Below are 18969 nucleotides of genomic sequence, written 5' to 3'. Positions count from 1 at the left end.
GACATGGGGGCAGGCGTGAGGGCTCTGATACCATAAGATGCCTCATTTCCTCATAGAGTAACTAGATCACAAAGATGGTCAAACTTTCTGATTCCAGTCACTGTGTTCGGCTGTTATGGAGGTTGTGTTCATTTCAGTGGTGTGATGGTGTGGAGTAGCAGGAAATGGTTTAATTGGGACGGACCTGTTTAGCAGCCTACTGTAAAGTATTCAAGTGCATTAGTTTGGATGTGTTTTAACAAATCTTTGCAAGAAACCAGAGCTAAGTTTGAATATTTCAACACACTAATCCACTGCATTCAGCCAAACTAAGATATAAGGTCTCCAACTGTAAAGACCAATTATCTGTGCAGGTGTCCCTAAAAGCATCATTAACACTCCTCAATGGCAAACACACACAATGACATGGACCCAAGCAACCACCTTCAGCTTGGTCTCAACTGTAAATCTGCACCCGTTGTCTTATTTTTAGATTTTATGTTGAATTCAGAAACCCAAGACTTCAGATAAAGAAAACTGTTAAATAATAAGATTAAATATATATCTTTCTGTTGTCCTCCATTCTGCTTAGTTTTGCACTTTTTTAATGTTTGTTTTGTACATAGTGGTTTTTAAACTATTTTAATGTTCCTTTGTACAGTGTCCTTTGGTGTTTTGAAAGGCGCTTTTAAATAAAATGTATTATTATTATTATTATTAATAATAAATATATATATACTATTAAAAAAGTAAAGTAAAAATCCTATAAATAAATGAGGTGATGATATTTCTGTTACTTTAGAAGTTATTATACACTGTATGCTGTAATTCTGTTCTGGGAAACATTAAAGACATTTATAACCAGACTGGAGATTTGTCTCTTTATTCACTTGTTTAACAGGAGTATATAAAACAGCATTATGTTGATACGACCAGATTTACCGTACAATAACTGGTCATTTTGCATATTTCAACAATGTAAAGGAATCACATGTTCGTATGAAATCAGAGACAGAGAGTAAAACATTTACAACAAAAATAAAGGATAAATGACAGATTAGCAAATGATTTAAGACTTCTGACAACAGTGTCACCAAGTTATTTTTTAAGCATAATAAAAATGTATGTAGCATCAAATTTTTAATAGAAACAAGAACATATTTTACATATAGAAAATAACTATTTTTAAATTCATTTTAGCAAAACATTTTCATCAAGTACCTTATTCTATAATATTTTAAAATATAAAGATTTTATCATGACCACTTTAATTTGAACCTTGAACACTCAATTTATTCAAAATGGGAAAAGACTGAAGCATTAAAACATCAAACTGTTTGACTCATCATTCAATGGCATTGCTGATTTATTAACTGTACTACAGTAAAATAAAAAGTAAATAAACTGATAAGCAAACAAGATAAAACCTTGTCTTAAAGGCACTCATTTTACAAACACACAAATAACAATAATAATAAAAAAACATTTCAAATGTAATTGTATAATAGAAAATAGTCAAATATCCACTGACAACTTCAACCTTATTGTCTTATTTCCAGCCATTTGCGATTTTTCTCCATATCATAGAGTATAAGTAAAGTCAGGCTGGATAACTAGGAGATAGAGATGAATAAAACATGGAGGGTGTTTCCCTCTTCTGGTGTAAAACTTTTCTGTTAATGTTAAATGACTCCTTAAGGCTTGCTTCCATCTGTTTATGTGTGATAGGCTTTTTGGGATCTTGGCAGGCTTTTGTAACTTCATAGTTGTACTTTTCTATTACAAATTTCCAGAAGTCGGATGCTTCAAGACTGACTTTCAGAGCAATTTTCCAGTCTGGGAATATTTACTTGTAGTGCTTGTACGGGTAAGAGCGTATGTTAGTTCCAAGTTTACGGGAGGAACAGGATCTGTATGTACCCAGACATGTTGGCTGATGCAGTGAAGCAGCAAAGTGTTCAGTGTCGGCTTTTCCTCCTGCTTCACAAGGAGCTTTGCAGAAGAGACACTGTTTGCCACCAATCAGTTTGGTAAAAAGAAAAACTCATTCTGGGGCTTCAAACAGAGACGTTTCAGTTTCATTCGGATGTCATTTTCTTTAACTTTGTCTCTAAGAGTGTGTCCCATCTGACTGAGCAAGCTGCTCCACGTCAGCATTGTTCAGGATTATGAAAGCACCAAGAGCATAGGTAACTGAGTGAGCTTTGAAAAAAGATCTACAAAAAGTTTGATGTCATATATTTAAACTAAAACAAAAACAATGAATAAGTCTTTCATAAAATGCATCTACAACATTTTTCATTTCTAAATTTGAGCATTTGCTGGGATTTTTTTCTCTTTCTCTCTTTTTAAATACAATGTATTATCTATAATCTAAAGGGAAAGTGGGTCCAAACTTTTCACTAATAGTGTAAATAAAACCCCAAAAAAGATCCCTCAGTGGGGACCCTCTATGTATCCTTCTGGAGAAGAGAAAGAGTTCAGGAGGAATAACAGCCTCTTTTAACCCTGAATGACTCTTGAAGGCTTTCTTTTGCCTGTTCTGCTGTGATTTTTTTCCAAGAATCAGGAATGTCAGCGGGTTCTGCACCATATGCTTTAGCAAAATCATTGTTGTATTTTGCCATCACATATTTCCAGTAGTCTGATGCCTCAAGGCTGGAATCTGGAGGGATGTTCCAGTCTGGAAAAAATTCTTTGTAATTCTTGAAAGGATGATATTGATCTTTTGTTTCACGGCAGCAAAATAGTTTGTTGCTGAGCACAGAGGATGTGCAAATGTCCGTGACAAGTTTTTTTGTTGCTGTAAACCTGTATGTACCCAGACCCTCTGGTCGATGCAGTGAAGCAAAGTGTTCAGTGTGGGCTCTTCCTCCTGCATCACAGGGAACTTTGCAGAATGGACACTGTCTGCCACAACCAACCACTCTGTTGAAAAGCTCATTCTGGGGATTCACATTGAGATGTATGAGTTTTGTTTCAAAGGTTGTATTTTCAAATTCCTCCTTAAGAGTTTCTGCCATGTCCTTCACAGACACTGTGAGCAAGTTAGAAAACTGATCCTGGTCAGCATTGTTCAGGATCAGGAAAGCACCAAGAGCATCCTGGGAAATGACCAGTTTATCACCAAGTTCTTTGCAGATTTCTTCAACAAACGTCTTCAAGTCACCACACTTCTTTTCTTTGGTGTGTTTGATGGCATCATTTATGCTCTTGATCCTTGACTGAAGATGTTTGTCCTCAAACTCAAATGTTGCAGAGCTGTTTGAAAAATGTTCCTTCACTTGTTGAAGAATTTTCTCTTTTACATAACTCTCATAAGAAGAACAATAGCTACGGAAGTTTTCGAACTTCTTTTCTGAAAGCAGATCCAGTAAAAGTGAGTACTGGAAGGACATTCGTGTGCTGAACTGCTCCTTCTTCAGCATTTCATCAATGATATCAGGACCAAGGGAACGGTTGACAAAGTCCTTAACAGCAGGCTTCAGACATTGTTCTGTGAATTCGTCAGCCTTCTTCTGACACTGGTCTCGTTCATGGAACACATCTTTGAAATCATCTTGGAACTTGATTTTGTTTTCTTCCAGACGTGTACGGGGATTGTTGAAACGTAGAAACTCTAAATGCATTTTCTGAAAGCTTCTGGCTGCAAATCCACAGATGTGCTGTTTTAGAGAAACTTCAAACTCCGTATCTGTTTTCACATCAGTGTATTTTTCCAGACTTTCATCAATGATGTGAAGGATCTCCTGAATGTAAGTGTCATGATAATCAGAATTTCTTACCAGTTTTTCATCTACTAACTGAGTGCAGGAATTTATGATTCTGTCAGCTATTTGTTGTCTCATCTTCACAAAATCTTTAAAGAACCAATCTGTAACTTTCTTTAGTCCTTCAGCTTTGTATTTGTAAGGCTCCAGCCCACAATCTTTGATGTTTTTTTCACTCAACAATTTATGAGCGTGGCTCCCCTTTTTTGACAGATTAGCTATCAGACAGCGGTACACACTGTCATAGACATCTTTGGGCTTTTGCTCAGAGAAAGTCAGTTTCTTCAGTGTTTCACTCCACATCTTATCAAATTCTTTGTCCAGCTCTGTCTCTGTCATCTCAACTTTTTTCTTTCGACATTCATCAATTAACTTACTCACTGCTTTCTCTATTTCTTTTGCATGATTTTCCTTGATTTCATCCAGTTCTTTCATTCCTCGTCTGATATCAGCTGCTGCTGTGAGCTGGTTGATTACAGAACTTTCTATTTCTCGTCGAAGGCTCTTTGCACTGTTTGCAAAATCCTCTCTGTATCTTTCAACCAGATGAACATGACCCTCTGTTTGCTTGAAGTATTTCTTCAGATTGTCCAGGAGCTTGTTCTCCCATTTAGACAGCTCTAATACAGCTTCACTTTTCAGCTGAGTGAGGAGTTGTGTCATGTCAGATGTTGCAGATTTTGCAGCAACTGTACCAAAATTAGAGATTCTCGTCTCTGCTTCGGTAACCCAGGTGTACATTTCTTTCTTGAACTCCCACTCCCATTTGTTGAACTCTGTGCAGAGTCTCATGTATGCATCAGCTACCAGGCTGTTTCTGAAGCTGAAGATGAAGTTTTCATGTTTTACTGCATTCCACAGACTGGTCATCCACTCTCTAAACTCCAAGATCTTATTAGCAGATGCTTCACTCTCTCCCAGTCGATGGATGATGTTTTTCTTGAGCTCATAGACAATCTCACTATATCCTTCATTGACTGGTGCCATTGGTGGGTTTCCATTCCAGAGTCCAGGAACGTAGCAGTTCTCAGTGTCTGGATTGTACTCCATCACATCAGTGAAGCTCTTGTTCTCCTCTTTTTTTTCCATTTTAGCTGCTGCCTGAGTCATCTCATTCAGCTGTTGCAAGAGCAGTTTCCTGTCTCTTTGGTTGTTCTTATGTGCTGAAACATCAGAAACGTTCTGGTGAACAAAATAACATTTGGGTTTTTTGCTCACCTCCTTCATCCTGAGGAAAGCGTGCACCACTATCTGCAGGATGTCCTTCATTTCTGTTGAATTCTCCATTGCAATATTAATAATGGTGATATCACTCAGCCCCACAACAAGTGTTGCAAGCTCATTGTCATGTTCATGGCTGTTGTCCAGCTGTGCCAGCTCTGGTGACTTTAAGCCCTCAGTGTCGATGATCACCATGAAGTCACAGTTGAGATCTTTTTTGACGTCTTCATTGACTTTGATGAGCAGCATGAAGGCACCTCGAGTGCATCGACCACTGCTGACTGCAAACTGAACTCCAAACATGGTGTTAAGGAGAGTGGACTTTCCTGTGCTCTGAACTCCAAGCACTGTGACGACCATGATCTTGTTCTTTGGAGACACCAAGCCATTGAGCTGAGAGAGAACATCACTCACCCATCTGAGAGGTATGTTGGAAGCATGTCCATCTACAAGCTCAAGAGGAAATCCATCAAGTAACATCTGTGCACAGAGTTTGGGCAGATGCTGCAACTGTTTACGGTAAGGGTCTGTTTCTGGAAGGGAAACCGAAGCTTCGTAGATCTGACCCATTTCACGGAAGAAGTGTTCAGTTCCCAGTGAGCTGTTAGAAAGTTGTCTGTCAATTTCTTTGATCTCGTCTTTGTTCTCAGAACCTTTACACTTCTCTTTGTACAGCTCCCTGAGTCCAGACAGTTTTCTACAAGACAAGTTATCGAGGTTCATTCGCATCCATTTCAGGAAATAACACCTTTCTGTTTTTGAGCTGGATATGGCATCAATGAACAAAGTCATAGCTTCTGATATGCCATAAGAGTTCTGCTTTTTCCTCAGTTCTTCTTTCTGCCCCTGAAGATCACTCTTGTACTGCTCTATGTTTTCAGACCCAACTTTTTTAAGTCGAAATTCTTCCTTTTCCAAGAACGTCAGTTCTTTCCATATTTCTCCTTGCAAGCGAAGCTGATCTTCTTTGTATTTAAGGATGTCTTGAATGTCTTCAGTGATGGTATCTGCTTTTTGCTTTCCAGCCTGGCACTCTGGAGAATCTTCATCAACCAATATTCCCAGTTCATGAGCCACATCAGCCATCTGCTCTACTGACATCTTCACCCTTGAGTTCCCAACTACATTACTGACTGATTCTCTCAAACATTTGATGAAGTCTGCATCATTTTTCTGTTTTGTCTTTATTATGATGTTATTGTTAGACAATTTTAACTTAGTCGCTACCTCCTTCAAAGTGTTTGAATTGAAGCTCTTGTTCTGTTGGTTTCCTACCAAGAAGATCTGTGCTTTGTGTTTTTGGTTCATTAGCAGCTCACACTCAGAGTCTAAATCATCAAAGAACACAAACACTGCTGCAGACGTCTGACAAAGAAAGGAGAATTGTGTTTCTAACGTAGCAATGTCACCATGAAGGTTTGCTATAGCAACTGGCTCAACAAAAATGTCCATGTTCTGGTTTCCACAAGGAAGGTACCAGGTAATTTCAGTCAGTCCATTGGATATTTTTCTTTTACTGTCTCCACACTCCATGTTGTGGTGAACAAAGATGTCATGGTGAGATCTGCTCAGAAGCTTGTTGAGGATCTCGGACTTGGACAAGGAGCATTCACCCAGTCTCACAAAAGAGACCATTGGAAGTTGAGAATGAACAATTCTTTCTTCAATGAAACCTTTGGATTCTAAAAGATCTTGAGGTCTGTACTTCTTTACAATGTCTCTCATGGCCCACAGCATGAGTGTGCACTGTGCTGTGTCACATTTGGGAAGCAGCAGAGGTACAGAGAACTGACACATTGACATTTTTAGTGACATTTCTTGTTGTACAAAACCATCAGAACACAGAAAGAGAGCAGTGATTATGTCAAGAGGGTTTAGCCTGTCATCTGTATCCGAACTGCCGAGCAGTTTATCAATGTTTAATTCCATAGTTCCTGATGCATCATCACAGTTTGGCTCACCTACTGATGTGCATTTTGCATCCCTAGCTGTCACGTTAACCATCATCAGTTTCTTTAGAAAATTCCAGGGAATGTTTATTTTGCGTTTCACAGGTTCATCACTGATAGTCTTCTCATCAATTTCCAATATCTTGCTGAGTGACAGCTTCTTACTGTAGTACTGCTCCAACCCCAGGTCCTTTAGTAGCCTCTCTAGGTCCGTTTCTGTGGAAATAACAATTATTATATTTTTGATACAGTAATGGGAATTGTAATATTTCACTCGAATACAATAGGAAACCTTTCTGCTGACTTTGCCAGTGTGTGCTCTTTGCTAATATTCAACTAATGTTGACGACCCCCTCAAGCCACAACCTCATCATGGTGGAGGACTTTGCATGTCCCAGTCATGCTAGGAAATGTGTTGTTAGGGGCATTATAACTTTATGGTTGGGTCATCCCCAGGAAGACAAATGACAACCGATCCAAGTTCCCCTTGCCCAGACATGGGTCTCGTGGGGCTTTTTTTTTTATCCAAGCCTGGAGATGGATCTCCATGACAGGCACTTTGAAGCCACACCTGCACCCATGTTGCCTGCCTTGGCTGGAAGAGGACAGCGATTTTCACCTCATTGTGCAAGTTCCATAGAAAAAGGAATGGATGTGTCCCGTTTGTCGAGCCCATTATACTGGGAGACTTTAATCAGGCTTGGGAACTGTTTAATAATCCTTTTAGATTTGGTGGAGCCAAACAACATTTTGTTGCATACACGGCAGCAAAACATGAGACTCTTGTCTCATTTTGTGCAGGCTGAATAATAAAATATAGCACTCAGGAGTAACAAAATGTAAAAATAATAAAGTATACAAATAGGTCTTCAAAGTACCAACAGAAACTTCTAAACAAAACAGGAAACAACTCAACTACACAAAAGAAGTGACACTAAGACAAGACACAGGGAATTTCTTAACAATTAATAATTTATGAAGATCTGTGAGCATTGTTGGACTGCCTTGTTGCCTTTTTTGAGGCCTTAATTAACAACTGATCAAGGTGGTGAGAAATTGAATACAGCACGTGGAAAATAAAGACTCTGACACTGCTGCATGCTCAGACCTGCCTGCCATGAATGAAGCTGCTTGTGGAGGATGAAATGAAAGGACCAATGCAAACGTTTTTTCTTGTTCTTGTGGCCGAGAACAAGAACAAACTTCTTGCTTCTTGCAGAGTCTGTAACTCTCTGGTTCAAGGAGGCCAGATCCCATACAAGCTAGATTATAGGGAACTACACCAACAAGCACATGAAACACATGTTTTGTACTGTATCTCCTGTCTTACTGTGAACTAATTCTACTTTGTATCTTATAAGATGTAGGCTGGACACCTTTCTGATCCATCCATCCATCCATCCATCTATTTTCTATAGACCATTCTCACTGGCATCACACTATTCATTTACGCCGCCACACTGGGTTTGAAAAAGCTAGCAGGGACCCCGCTGTTAACTGTTTTTTTATTAGGAATGACACTAGTAAACTTGACACTTTGATAACCAGTTCAGCACTTATGTGGTCGATAGGGCTGCCAACTTTCAGAAGTGAAATTAACTGATTCAGTTGTTGTCAACATTACTGACTTTGGGGTCTGGTGCATTCAGCTTAACCGATAACATAATGTCAAGAGCATATTCACAATCCTGAAATTACAAGGAATCAGTTGATACCAAAATATGTCGTGACTGATCAGTGGTAATGGACTAAACTATTGATATAATGTAGAAATGTTTTTCCAACTTTGATGATAGTAAATAATCTGTTGTCCCCAGATGAATCCTAACACGTTGCCTAGACAACTGTTGATGTTATCAGCTCAAACTGTTTTCGTTCAGGTGCTGCTCACCTCTCTTCTCTAAGACATTAATAAGAAGCAGCCCTACACTTTATTTTCTAACCCTAATGTTTTTTCCCTTCTTCTTTTCTTCTTTCTTTCTTTGGGAAATTCATAACTGTACATAGCTGCACTGTAACTCGGTTGAACCAACTGTTTCCAGTGTGGACTAAAGCATTTGGCACAATTTTAGAGGGGTGATAGGGCCTCTAAGAACATCCATCATTATTATAATGCAAAATTTAGTCTGTCTGCACCTTAATACAGGCAAACTGACTTTGATCATCTTATTAATTAATTATTATGTTAAAATGGAAAACAAAAACTTTAAATTCGAGGATTTTCAAGAACCCCACCCTGCACTGGACCCTGGTTAAATGGTAATGTTTGCCCCCAGTCTGACGCCACTGCATTTAGGGACAACACTGATTAATTATGATCAGAAATTCATCAAAGTTGCTATTGCTAATCGTTTGACCCTGAGACATTGTGATAAAAACAGTTCAGCTTTGTGTCCATATTTCATCCCTTTGCCAGTCAGTTTCCAGTCAATTCCCAGATGGTTCCCAGTCAGGCTGGCAGTTCCCGGTAAGACTGTTCTCAGTCAGACAGTTCCCAGACAGCAGCTTTAATTTACTGGAGAATTAATTTCACCATAATTTTTTAAACATATTTGTTGGAGCACATTTCCAACAATCACTTAAAACAATGTCTTTCTGTAAATACAAATAGAGTAAAGTCTGACTATATGATTTTTTTATGCTGGATGTTTAGAGCAAGCCTGTCCCTGCCTGCAGGCATAATTTATGGATCACTAAAGTGTTTGGTCAGACTCAACAGGTAGATTACTGATAGCCTTAGTTTTAAGATTGCAGGGAACTCCTGTTGTTTAATCATCAACACAAAAACTCAAATTTACAGAAAACAGACATAAAGACAGTGACATTACTATGTGCAATGAACAGCTGAACAGGTCATTTCATATTTAACGAGAAACTTCGTCCATGACAGGAGGGGTCTGTATTCATTTTCTTACTCTCTCACCACCTCAATCAGCTGTTAATTAAGGCCTCAAAACATGCTAAAAGCCAGTCCAACAAGACACACAGATCTTGAGAAATTATTATTATTATGAAATTTCCTGCATCTTGTCATAGTGTCACTTCCTGTGTAGTTGGGTTGTTTCCTGTTTTATTTTAAAGTTTGTGTTAGTACTTTGAAGACCTATTTGTATACCTTTTTTCAAACATTTTGTCACTCCTGAGAGTTGTATTTTATGATTCAACCTGCACAAAATGAGACAAAATGATCATTATGTCTTGCTATGAGGCAAAATTTCAGTTGGTTCCACTAAATCATACTCAAATGATTACTGAATAGTTGACAGCCCTGGTGTCATTAGGAGGGACAGTTTTGTCATTCTACTTTTGTGTTTGTTACACATTGTCCATAATAAATACCATGTTCCAGCATAAAAAATGTCTAGATGCACACCGGGCACCAAGCCACTCTAGGCTGCAGTTTAAGACCAAATTTGTAGTCATGTTGTCAGACTTGCAGCCACATGTCTTGGACATTTGGTTGATAAAAAGAGGAGGAGCTCATCAATCTCAATCAGATTATCAAGAGTAGCCTTATACCCATAAGCCTCCCCTTGGCAAAGTACATTTGTTTGGCACAACACAGCAACCAGACTATCATTCTGCTTGCTAAGATGCTGGACAGGACAGGTTAAAAAAATAAATTAATTAAAAAATTAAAAAAAAAAAAAGAGGAGGAGATATCAAATCAAATGATGACTACTGGGTGGTGAGCTGGCCCAAACATTTTGAGAGAGTCTGCTGGAAAACTCTTGCTGAAATTATTCTCCAAGAGTCCCCAGTCAGAAAAATTTTAAACTCCCACTCTGGCAGAGTTTCGACTATGTCCCATGTGAGGCAGGGGATGTTTAGCCCAAGTGGCCAGTATTCTGCATCTCCATTGTTGAGGTGACCATCCGGCCATAAAGTGGTTTGTGTCTATTGAGGCTTTAATCCCCAAATGTGTTGGTGAACACAGGCTGTAAGGGATGCTGCCACTCCATCATACTCCACAAGAAGCTTTTTTTCAGCGACAGGGTGGGAATAACTGCAGGGGGATGCCTGTCTTTTTATGTACAATGAACAGCTGACTGGGTTATTTTATATTTAATAAGAAACTTTGTCCGTTAACGTAGCGGTGTTTGTGTCTTTAAGTCCCACGTGTTGTATACATTTATGTAAAGTCTCAACACCTCGATCAGCTGTTCATTAACACTATCCATTCAGCCTTGAATCAGGGGAAATACGGAAGCCACAATTTTCATTCTTTTGCGTGTTAACAACGCCACCTCAAACGTCCGACAAGTCACACAATACTTCTCAGAGCCCCACTGTCATAAGCTGTCCCCATTCACGTCCTCGAGAGCAAAATTACATCATTTTGTTCTCATTGCCTCGAGAACAAGACAGAAGTTCTTGCTTCTCTTGGAGTAAGTAATTGCCTTAAAAGGAATGTGGTTTCAGCAGTTGCTGAGGCAAATATCTGACCGTGGTAGAAGTTCAGTGAGACCCTTGAGAACGATTTCCATATGGCTTTGAGAAGATTCTGCTTGACCATTTGGTGACTCAGGATGGGGTAGCAGTGCTGTTTGGTCCCCGTACAACAAATATCAGGGCTTGGTCAACATTGTAGCCAGAAAGTCTGATTTTCTTCCAGTGGGGGTTGGACTCTGCCAAAGCCACCCTTTGTCACTGATTCTGTTTATAACTTTCATGGACAGAATTGAGGTGCAGCCAGAGTATTTATATGGTTTGATTTGGTGGCCTCAGGATTGTGTCTCTGCTTTTGCTTTTTTTTTTTTTTTATCCTGTTGGCTTCATCAGACCATGGTCTACAACTTTCACTGGAGCATTTAACAGCTGAGAGTGAAACAGCTTGGATGAGAATTATTACCTCCAAATCTGAGACCATGGTCCTTAGAAAAAGGGTAGAATTCCCTCTTCGGGCTGGTGATGAGATCCTACCCTAAGTGTAGGAGTTCAAGTTTTAGGGTCCTGTTCACGAGTGAGGGAAGAATGGAGCGGTTAAGTAACAGGTGCAGGTGCAGCATTAGCAGTAATGCGGATACAGCATCAGCCTTCCTAACCTCACCTATGCCAGCATGTTGTGATCAAAAGAATGAGATTGCAGATACAAGTGGCTGAAATTAGTTTCCTCCTGGGGCAGCTTGAAGAAGTGGCAAGAGAGAGGGAATTCGGGGCATCTCTGCTTAGGCTTATTGCTCCCTCAACCAACTTAAGAGGGCCGATAAGTGGTGGAGGATAGATGGATGATGTTTGACTATTTCCTTACCTGTGTGTGGAGTTTCATTCTGCATTTTTCCAGTAACCCGAGGGTTACTATGTTCCTCTGGTCTGTGTGTTGGGCTGTTTCCGTCAGATGCTGTTGGCACAGTTTTTTTCTTCATGTTGTTCAAAAGTTCAAACACTTCACCGGCAGAAGTGTCCAAATGCTGAGACATTAACTCATTCCTGAGAGTGTACAAGGTTGTCTTCACATGAGAGCAAGGAGCTGTGGAAATAATAATATTGAGAATAATTATTCAATATGACCTTACTTGCAGAATATAAGAATTATTGTATAAGAATTATAAAAATAAGACATATTAACATGTACATGTTATGACTGCCTGCTCATTGTCTCCACCTGTGTGGGCTTTGGTGTGGGTCCCGGTTAGTCTTTGTGGTGGGGTGACTTGTGTTTGTGTATTGCCACTGATCACCCGGTTCTCTGGGTTGCCCTAATTTGCCTTGGTAGAGGTGTGGTCACATTTGCAGGATCACACTCATCTCTGCTCAGTCCTGATTCCTCATACTCTGCATGCTGACACAGTCACAGAGTTGTCCAGTACATTTATACACTAAGAGCTACTTTTGTTTAGGTTTTCTCTTTTTTTTTTTTCTTACTTTTTTTATGTGTGTGTCTTTGGTACTTTGGTTGTTGTCGTGATACATCTTATTGTTGCTGTCTTGGTTACTTTTTTACAACTTCCTGATGATTGTCAGCTTAGGTTACCTGTAAAAGCTGTAGGAAATTCTCTGTTGTGTTTCTGTACAGGTGTAGTAGTTGGTTGCCTGATGTTAGGTTGGATTGAAGGGTGGTTGCCTCTTTTTACTATATCTTTTATCTCCTCTTCTTTTTTTCCACTTTCCTTCTTACTTCTCGTCATTGCAATAATTTTTTTTCTGTCCCCTCCGGCCAGATCCAGCAAGATTACATAAATTCTATAATTCCAAATATCTAAGATAAAACAATTTATTTAAACAAATAAATAAATAAATAACAAATGAGATTATCAAAAGGAGCCTTTTACCCATAAAACTCCTCTTGGCAAAGTAAATGTGTTCGACACAACAAAGCAGCCAGACCATCATTCTGTTTGTTATGCTGGACAGGACAAGTTAAGTTATCTCGAGATAATGATAAAAAAAATAATATTATCTGATAGCGGCTGCTCTCAGCTTCCATAGACAGTGAAAAGGGGGCCTTGCAGAAAATGTTTGGGAACCAATGACTTAAAAACATTTTCATGTATGTGAATTTTTCTGTAATTCATGTTTCAAAATATTGTAACATATGTTTAAGGACTTGGAGAATAAAGACATGCATAAAATAGCTGTTTACCTTCATAGTGGATAAAAGACTTTACAGGCCAAACTGAAGCAGATTATTCAGGAAGCTTCTTCCTGAAAGTGAAAGTGAGAAAAACAAGTCAGTCTTGAAGAACTAAGATGGCAAACGTCCTCCCTCTCCTACATGACATTTAACATTTCTTTTACACACAACCTAAAAAAACAAACGTTATGAATTAAAAACAATGATAAGAATAATAAATTAGATAAAATTGATGGTTCATATGTTCTTGATAGATGACTGGATGGACAGTTATCCTCTACTACACAGCACTATGTTAGAAAATATTCTCAGTCTTTTCCAAGCAGCTTACAGCATAAAACAACCTTGGTACTAATTAAGCTACTTTAGCTTAATCATGTTTGATGTTTTCTCTAAATTTCTCACAGAAAAAATATGCAGTTTCCACTAACCAAATTAATGTAGCCTCAAGTTTGGAAAAAAAATTGTTAAGAACTTTAAAACAAATTTTTATCTACTGGCCAGCAGATGTTGACATTTAGGGAAAAGAAGTAAGGCTCTAAAAAATTTCAGTATGTACATTACCAGAAACTGTGCTTTCTTAAAAATGATTTAGAGCCACAAATTGTTCATATCCTAACGTAACAGGAGAGTTAGGCATGTATAACCACATGGCAAGTTAAATTTTTATTAAAACCTGTTATCCTCTAGCCAAACAACATTAGTTTCAATGTACATCAGGCTAAATCTACAGAGTACAGATATACAAGAACAAAGAGAGTCCTTGTCAAAAATTATTAAAAGTTGTCACAGATTATTGTATTATTACATGTCAGACGTCTACCGCCTGTTGGTTATTATGTAACACTTAAATTGGATTTTAAAAAGTAACAAGCAACATGTGCTGCAATTCTTAAGACATATATAAAAAGTTTATTTCAGCAAGACAATGACATTAAGATTGACATTAAGTCCATTTTTATTTACTCTTTTTTATTAGCATGTAAGAAAAAATAGATCAAGTTGAAGTAACCAGCAATATAAAACATTAAAATAAAAGTTGTCAAAATATTTGTTTGTCTGCTACATTTTCCCAATCCCATGCACCGTTCCACTCCCATCATGTTGTCACGTCCCCCAGTTTAAAAACCACTGGCTTAGGTACAAGGTTAAAAATGGCATTGCCATTATTTGAAAGAAATAAATGACGAAAAAAATAACTGTTTTAAATTATTATTATTATTATTATTATTATTATTATTATTATTATTATTATTATTATTATTATTATTATTATTATTATTATTATTTAATTACAGCATCATCAAGCCAGGCTAGACAACTCAGTCTGCAACACTTTCCACATGGAGATCATTTTAGCCGTGTTTGACTTTCCCATACTTTACATTACTTCACAAACATTATGTGAATAAAATGCAGCCTCATGGTGCTAGGGTGAAGTTGAAGGTTCTGGATTTATTTCAATCAGCCTTGATATTTATTATGCTGTTGTTTGTAAAATAGGATGAACCTATGATTGTCTTTTTCTTTTATACAATAGTCAACAGCAAGATTTCTGTCAATTTGAGTGAAACCTTCTGACTGTTATGCAAACTTCCTCCCCACCCACGCCCTGTTTCCAATAGATAAACCACAGTATATGAAAGTTGTCTGTTCTTCATTGCACAAATGGTATGCAATGTTTCTGTATCACCCTACACATGAAGCGAGAACAGGTGGGGGGAAGGTGCATGTGTTTTGCAGATATATGCTGTTTTTGCACAAGTTGACGTGTTATACAACACGTATTATATGTTTCATCTATGTCCTAATGTAGCACTCGGTACACAGAAGCATAAATGTAATTTTCCACTGCATCTGTCTCAGACTGCTTGACAATGTCAAAATTCCCTCCAATATCATAACCAATCAAATTTCTTGGAGAAAAGCTATCTGAAAGCACGATATGCAACGCTGCCGCCGTGGCTGCTGTTTGACGTGTCCTGGGTGGTGATGAGTTTCACCTGTCGCTGTCTCTGTCGTGTGTCAAGCCCATGAGAGACTATGATACTGTGTGTTATTACTTACAAACTGTGTTTTTAATCATTTGGTAATATACTTGGGTGAAGACTTGTGTTTTTAATATGCAAAAATATTTTTTATTAATGTGTAATATGTAAAGGACTCTATGATACTTTTTATTTGAAAAGTGCTTATATATATATATATATATATTTTTTTTTTTTTTTTTTTTTTTTTTAATTTCTTTTAATTTGACTGTCTTCACAACCCCAACTCAAAAAATTGTTGGGCCACTGTATAAAGTAAAAATAATGCTGTGAGGGTCAGGGCTGGATAAGAGACAAGCTTTATAATCTGACTGGATGTGACTCAAACATCAGCAAATTGATGGACACTTAACAGAATTAATAAGGGTAAAACAGCTGGGTACTCAGGAAAGGAAAATAAGGAAAGAAGAAAATAAGTAAAACGGCAGCACTACAGTGACTCAATGTGATGAAGTAAATTAAATTAATATTTTATGGATTGTAATTACTGCTGCTGACGCAGTGTTAAATTGCTTGCTTATTTTGGATGTCTGCAGCATTGTTTATAATCAATGAACTGCTAGCGTCACTTAATTTGTTAAATGTCCCACCTTAAATTAATCAGGGATATTTAGAAAATGAAAATGTGAGTTCCACCTTTATTTAGTACAGTCAATCTGTATAGCAAGACTTCAAATTTTTATTGCCAGTTTCATCTGTGGTTGAGGAGTTTAAAGCCACCAAGGCAAAAGCGGTCAGTACACTTCTTCTTTCCAAGGACAGGAAAGTTAGACACACAAGAATGACCATCAAATGTGGCAAGTGGAGGCCCTAGCATGCAGTGGTCTGTCTGTCTTTCCGGTCGTCCATCCATCCATCATTTTTAGTGTATATTAGTCTTATGTATAGCACAGCAAGATTTTTTTTCTCACTCTGGAAATTGAAGCCCTGTACAGCAAATGGTGAGGAGAAAACATTGTATGGGGCACAGGTTTTTCTTGCTATGAGGAAAATTCCCTCCATGTGTTAAAATACAGGCAGTAAGATTGTTTCTTTCATTATAGTTAGTCTCTTTTTACTCATCAAGCTGAGTTTCATACAAGTAAATAAGTCTCAATGAATAGGGGGTGGATTGGGTATTTATTTGATTTGATTTACTAGTTCAAAGTGAAAGAAATAAAATCTTGACTACATGCATGCTGCCTTTATATATTGATTGATTGTGAAATTGACTGATATGCAGGGGGGAAACCAGCTAAAATCTTGCCGAGGGCATCAAATTGGTCAGGGCTAGCTTTGCAGCAAACAGCATGTTGACAACAAAATGCCTCACACTTTGAAAAGACAGCAATTAAACATCACCAACCAGCTTTAATCCAAATATAGACTAGATATTTATTCACCATTCTGGAGTCTTGTAGACATCTTTTTAATTAATAAAATGACAGTGATATGGCAAGGTTGGGTCATCAATCCAATGCAGATCAAAGTGGGTGTAGGTGATAACTCATAACATTAATCTATGTTAAGACACACAGTCATAGATTTTGGCTGAAAATAGCATTTTAGTTAGTAGATTCCTCTCTTCTTGTTTCTGTCTGTGACTGGTTGACGTCATTACATGACGTTCAATGATTATTTCTTTTTTAAAATGTAACCTTGTTCTTATTTCTGGTGGTTTTGTCTTTTTGTACAGTTTATTTTAAAGTAAGATATTCTTAAAAAATTAACATAAAATGCCTACCTTTGCAAAAGACTGCCCATGATAAAACCGATTCCCTTTGTGAAAGTTGTTTTTCTTGCTGTGCATCAGTCTCAGGTAAACTGTGCTCTGACCTTAGCTCCACACTGAACTGAAGCAGTGTTGCTCTGCAGGCGTCTCTTTTATGGTCTGCTGCTGGATGAAGCCACTTCCTCTTTCAGTATGATGCAGTTTCCTGGAAATTGATGCCTTATATAGTTAATGGGGAGAAAAAAACTATATGGGGCAGAGGTTTGGGGCACAGCACTGCTAAACCATGTATTTTAGAGAATGCTGATAGTTTTCCTTGTTTTCAGTGGTTGACGTGTTTTCTGGTGTACATTTTTTATCGATGAGTGTGCTCATTTGTGTGTGTGCTTACTGGGTACACAGAAGCATAAATGTAATTTTCCACTGCATCTGTCTCAGACTGCTTGACAATTTCAAAATTCCCTCCAATATCATAACCAATCAAATTTCTTGGAGAAAAGCTATCTGAAAGCGCGATACGCAACGCTGCCGCAGTGGCTGCTGTAGCCTGGGTGGTGATGAGTTTCACCTGTCGCTGTCTCTGTCGTGTGTCAAGCCCATGAGAGACTATGATACTGTGTGTTATTACTTACAAACTGTGTTTTTAATCATTTGGTAATATACTTGGGTGAAGACTTGTGTTTTTAATATGCAAAAATATTTTTTATTAATGTGTAATATGTAAAATACTCTGTGATACTTTTTATATGAAAAGTGCTTTATCAATAATGTTTTATTTAATTTCTTTTAATTTGACTGTCTTCACAACCTCAACTCAAAAAAAAAGAAAATGTTGGCGCACTGTGTAAAATGTAAACAAAGCAGAATACAACGATTTACAAATCTCATAAATCAATATTGTATTCATAGTACACCACAGAAAACATAAAAGGTAAAAGTCAAACATCCTAATACATCATGAAAACATGGCCAGGAGACCAGTTGGACTTTTGGAGAACACTGTTGTCTCTTTTTTGTCTGACTTACAGTTTCAGCTCAACTCAAGCTCAAACTTTTTACTCACACAGTAAAGCTGGATTAGAGTTTATTTGCTAACTAAATGCTTTGCATGGTTAAGGATGACACCACACACTGCCATAAACAAATAAAAGTTAGATCTAAACACCAACAAGAACCTTCAGCTTTTTTTCATACAAGGAGGTTGTTTTCCTCCACACTCTTCATTAATAGACATTAATATCTGACGGTAAGCCAGCGCGAGACATTTTCAGCCTGGTCATGAAACAGGTGATGATCTCCTGCTCTGAATGCAGCTACTGCTGCTGCCAGAAGCCTCTTCTGGTTGCTTTTGGACAGGAGAGGGGCCAGCAGCACCCACTCCTCATTGAGAAGAATAAACTACTTTTATATACGTCAGTCTACAAAAGTCTCCAATACTGAAAAAGTCGCTAGATTTGTCGCTTGTCTCTTTTAAAAAATAAACAAAAAAAAAAAAGGTCGCTAAGTTGGCAACACTCACACACCGTGTTGGTGTGTGAGTGCGCCCCCTTGAGGTGAGGCAGAGTACTGTTTGCCTCACCTGCTTACTTTTCTCTGCACTTTATTGTACGATAAACGGGAATATTTCTCTCACAAATACATTAAATACATTACACAGACTGTAGAGGGTCATGGTGTATAACAAATATTTCTGTAAAGTTTATATTTGCGATATGCT

The 18969-nt window shown here is 37.9% G+C and overlaps 5 protein-coding genes across 9 annotated transcripts in view; 1 reads left to right on the top strand and 4 right to left on the bottom strand.

Annotated features, from left to right (window-relative positions):
* LOC121639814 overlaps window positions 1–18969 on the bottom strand; it is an 882884-nt gene that overhangs the window by 92808 nt on the left and 771107 nt on the right. The window lies entirely within an intron of this gene.
* Window positions 1–18969, bottom strand: part of LOC121640350 — a 220529-nt gene that overhangs the window by 124723 nt on the left and 76837 nt on the right. The gene's annotated exons all lie outside the window — the stretch shown is intronic.
* The window catches only part of LOC121639800, a 94582-nt gene that overhangs the window by 61356 nt on the left and 14257 nt on the right, over window positions 1–18969 (top strand). The gene's annotated exons all lie outside the window — the stretch shown is intronic.
* Window positions 1–18969, bottom strand: part of LOC121639796 — a 103260-nt gene that overhangs the window by 80066 nt on the left and 4225 nt on the right. The window lies entirely within an intron of this gene.
* LOC121639709 (up-regulator of cell proliferation-like) lies at window positions 847–17363 on the bottom strand. 3 transcript variants are annotated; one of them, XM_041985147.1, is made up of 4 exons: window positions 17265–17363; window positions 13503–13564; window positions 12171–12389; window positions 847–7135 (listed from the first exon to the last, which is right to left on the bottom strand). In XM_041985147.1, exons 3-4 carry the CDS (start codon window positions 12337–12339, stop codon window positions 2460–2462), a joined length of 4845 nt encoding a protein of 1614 aa, XP_041841081.1. In that variant the 5' UTR covers window positions 12340–12389; window positions 13503–13564; window positions 17265–17363; the 3' UTR covers window positions 847–2459. The 3 variants fall into 3 exon arrangements, with proteins under 3 accessions (XP_041841081.1, XP_041841082.1, XP_041841083.1); XM_041985148.1 differs by having other exon boundaries at window positions 13503–13560; window positions 17265–17333; XM_041985149.1 differs by lacking the exons at window positions 13503–13564; window positions 17265–17363 and having other exon boundaries at window positions 12171–12691.

The sequence above is a fragment of the Melanotaenia boesemani genome, chromosome 5, assembly GCF_017639745.1.
Source record: "Melanotaenia boesemani isolate fMelBoe1 chromosome 5, fMelBoe1.pri, whole genome shotgun sequence".
Taxonomy (NCBI): Eukaryota; Metazoa; Chordata; class Actinopteri; order Atheriniformes; family Melanotaeniidae; genus Melanotaenia; species Melanotaenia boesemani.
This window is presented reverse-complemented; position numbering and strand designations above follow the sequence as displayed.

Excerpts from the sequence above, each read along its gene's own strand:
- LOC121639709 (XM_041985147.1), bottom strand. The coding sequence starts at position 12,339 with ATGTCTCAGCATTTGGACACTTCTGCCGGTGAAGTGTTTGAACTTTTG. Across the intron at positions 7,136-12,170 it reads GAATGAAACTCCACACACAG|AAACGGACCTAGAGAGGCTA; the intron begins GTAAGGAAATAG and ends TTATTTCCACAG.